Source organism: Microtus ochrogaster, linkage group LG5, assembly GCF_000317375.1.
Source record: "Microtus ochrogaster isolate Prairie Vole_2 linkage group LG5, MicOch1.0, whole genome shotgun sequence".
Lineage (NCBI taxonomy): Eukaryota > Metazoa > Chordata > Mammalia > Rodentia > Cricetidae > Microtus > Microtus ochrogaster.
Genome location: NC_022031.1, coordinates 18,222,469 through 18,225,097, shown reverse-complemented (window position 1 = coordinate 18,225,097; position 2,629 = coordinate 18,222,469). Strand labels below are relative to the sequence as shown.

Sequence of the window (2,629 nt, the reverse complement as noted above, 5' to 3'; positions counted from 1 at the left end):
GCAAACTCCCACTGGACTCTGCAATTAGAAATCTCTCTTCTCCCCTAGGGTTTTAGTGAAAATGAAGACTGCACTTTGGTTTCCCAGCTGCCCAGACCTAAATGATCACGCAAAAACTGCATTAATTACAACACTGTTTGGCCGATGACTCAGGCATATCCCTAGCTAGCTTTTACATCTTAAATTAACCCATTTCTATTAACCTGTGTATCACCATGAAGCTGTGGCCCACTGGTAAGGTTCCAGCGTCCTTCTCCTTCAGCAGTTACGTGGCACTGAACGACCCCACCTACTCTCTCTATCTCTTTTGGGATTTCCCACCTGGCTTTATTCTGCCCTGCTTCTTTATTAACCAATGGTGATAAAACATATTCACAGCATACAGAGGAGAATCCCACATCATTTTATCAAGTTCTTAAACTTTTGTTTTTATCCGTTTGATGTTGTTCTTACATAAACCCACATGATTTTCAGGTAATTTAGCAACCAATTACCAGGCATTCTTTGTATCATAGGCACTGTTAAATTCTGCAGTCAAACCCAAATAAGAAGAACCTTAGTTCCCATTCTGTGGAAGCAGAAATTGGGTTCTGGTGGATCAAATCGCATTTCTATGTCTCAAGTTCGTGCAAAGGACAACTTAAACCCAAGGTTCCAAAGCAGCACTTTCCTGTTAATGCTGTCCGCAGTGACCACGTTCACAACAGAGGAGACCCTCGTAGGAGCTTCAGCTTCCCACTGCCACTTCGTGCTTCTGAGACACTGACTTACTCGAAGGATCGCCCTTCATCAACTGTGATCATCTTTATCCACCGAGGCCTCTTTTATGCAGGGAGTCGTCAGATGCAGGGAGTCGTCAGGATGACAAAGGTCTGCTGAGTGCACGTCAGACCCAGCACACACCAGTACATGAAGTTTACCTTCCCAGGGCTGAGCGAATGAAACAAGCACATAACTGCTTTCCATGGAGGAGGGTGAGAAGCTATAAAGTGAGCTAGGAGGACGGGGAATGGAGAGATGGGGAGGAATCGTGTCGTAGGGGAGTCCTCACTGAAGAGCTGTCTAGACAGGGACCTGAGGCCATCAGAGGAAAGAGGCTTCCAAGCACAAGGACGAGCAAGCATGAATGCCCTAAGCCAGGAGCACACTTGGCATTTCACAGACAAGTAAAAACACCAGTCTGACAGGCATGCTGGGAAAGGGAACTTGGGAAAAGTGGGGTCAAAGAGGCATCAGGCTGGGTCACACTGGACACTGGGACCTAACACACCAGTTTTGGCTGTTACTCTAAGGTCAAAGGTCCTTAGAGTACTCTGAACACACAGTGAAGATGACTTCAGGTGACTATTTATGTATGAAAAAGGTTCACGTTGGCTGTGCAGACCACAGCTCAGGAAGACCAATTAAGGAACAAGTTCAAGAAGCAAGACAATAACCAGGGTTTAGAGTGGTGACATGGTCAGGATGGTGCGGTGCCAGTTTCTTTCATGGTACCTGCACTTGTCAATGAACTAGACAAGGAGTGTGCCAGAAACAGGAGTCGAGAACGACCGCATCCTGAGAGACTGGAGGTGATATCTACTGAGATGGCAAGACCACAGATGGGGAAAACAAATCTTCCCAGGCCTGTTAGAAGTCTGAGGTATCCATCATTCACCCATCAGGAAGCACCCATAGAAACAGAGTAAACACATCTAGAACTTTGCTTTAGGGGTGAAAGAACCATAAACATCGTTTTTAAGAGGCAGGGGAAGAGGAAATGAGGAACAAACACCTGCTGTAGTAGGACAGAATGGAAGTGGGTAAGACACGCAAAATACAGAGCAAATTAAAGAGGAAGGAGTAAGAGCAAAAACAGAACTTGAGGATACATTTAGGCTTAAGAGTATAAAAAGTTAGTGAAGAAAACAAAGGAGGAACAGAGGTAGATAAACTATAACAATTAGCTCAGTATCTTAAAGCTGGAGGGAGAATTCTAAACATGAGGAGAAAAGACAGGACCAACTCCTCAAAGACAAGCAAATATGCCTACTGGGGTATCACTGTGCATGTTTAATAGTGTGACATAAAGAGCAAGGGATGTGTTTGGGTAATGAGGATGCCGACAAAGGCAGGAGGGAAAAATTGAATATGTACACGCAGCCAGTTACATGGATGTGTGAAACACGCTAACACATAAGAAGCGTAAGCACCAAGCTCTCTCAGTAGATCCCCCCCAGAACACAATGAAGACTGCCCCACAGCAATGGCTCAGGCTCGTCCTTGTCCATGCTGACAGCACGTCTTTATTTAGCAGCTCTAGAAACCCATTTTCCACAAAAATGCTCTAGAACAGTACAAAGCTGTACACTAAAAATACCGTCCCATTAAACCAGACTTCTACATTGTCTTAACTGTAAACCGCCCCTATTTATTCATCACATTTAGTATTAGTTTTTAGATGCTTGGCTTCAATCTCTGCTATAAAAAGTAATGAAAAGGCTACATAATGAGAGATATCTCATCCCAAATAATACGACAACAAAATTAACTGCCACTGATACAAACTGTGCTTACCGAGCATACGAATATATAACGCAGTCTGGTCAGAACTGTCATAGGAAATAGCTCCACGTCTCTGAAAAAAAAA

General features: G+C 44.2%; 1 protein-coding gene across 2 annotated transcripts in view; it reads right to left on the bottom strand.

Moving 5' to 3' along the window:
- Pde7a (phosphodiesterase 7A) overlaps window positions 1-2,629 on the bottom strand; it is a 99,704-nt gene that overhangs the window by 37,689 nt on the left and 59,386 nt on the right. For both annotated transcript variants that reach the window (XR_003378243.1, XM_005361902.3), the window contains exon 2: window positions 2,557-2,617. Coding sequence is in view for 1 of the 2 variants with exons in the window: in XM_005361902.3 (XP_005361959.1) it covers window positions 2,557-2,617 (61 nt within the window). In the remaining variant the exon portion in view is untranslated. The remainder of the gene's footprint in view (window positions 1-2,556; window positions 2,618-2,629) is intronic.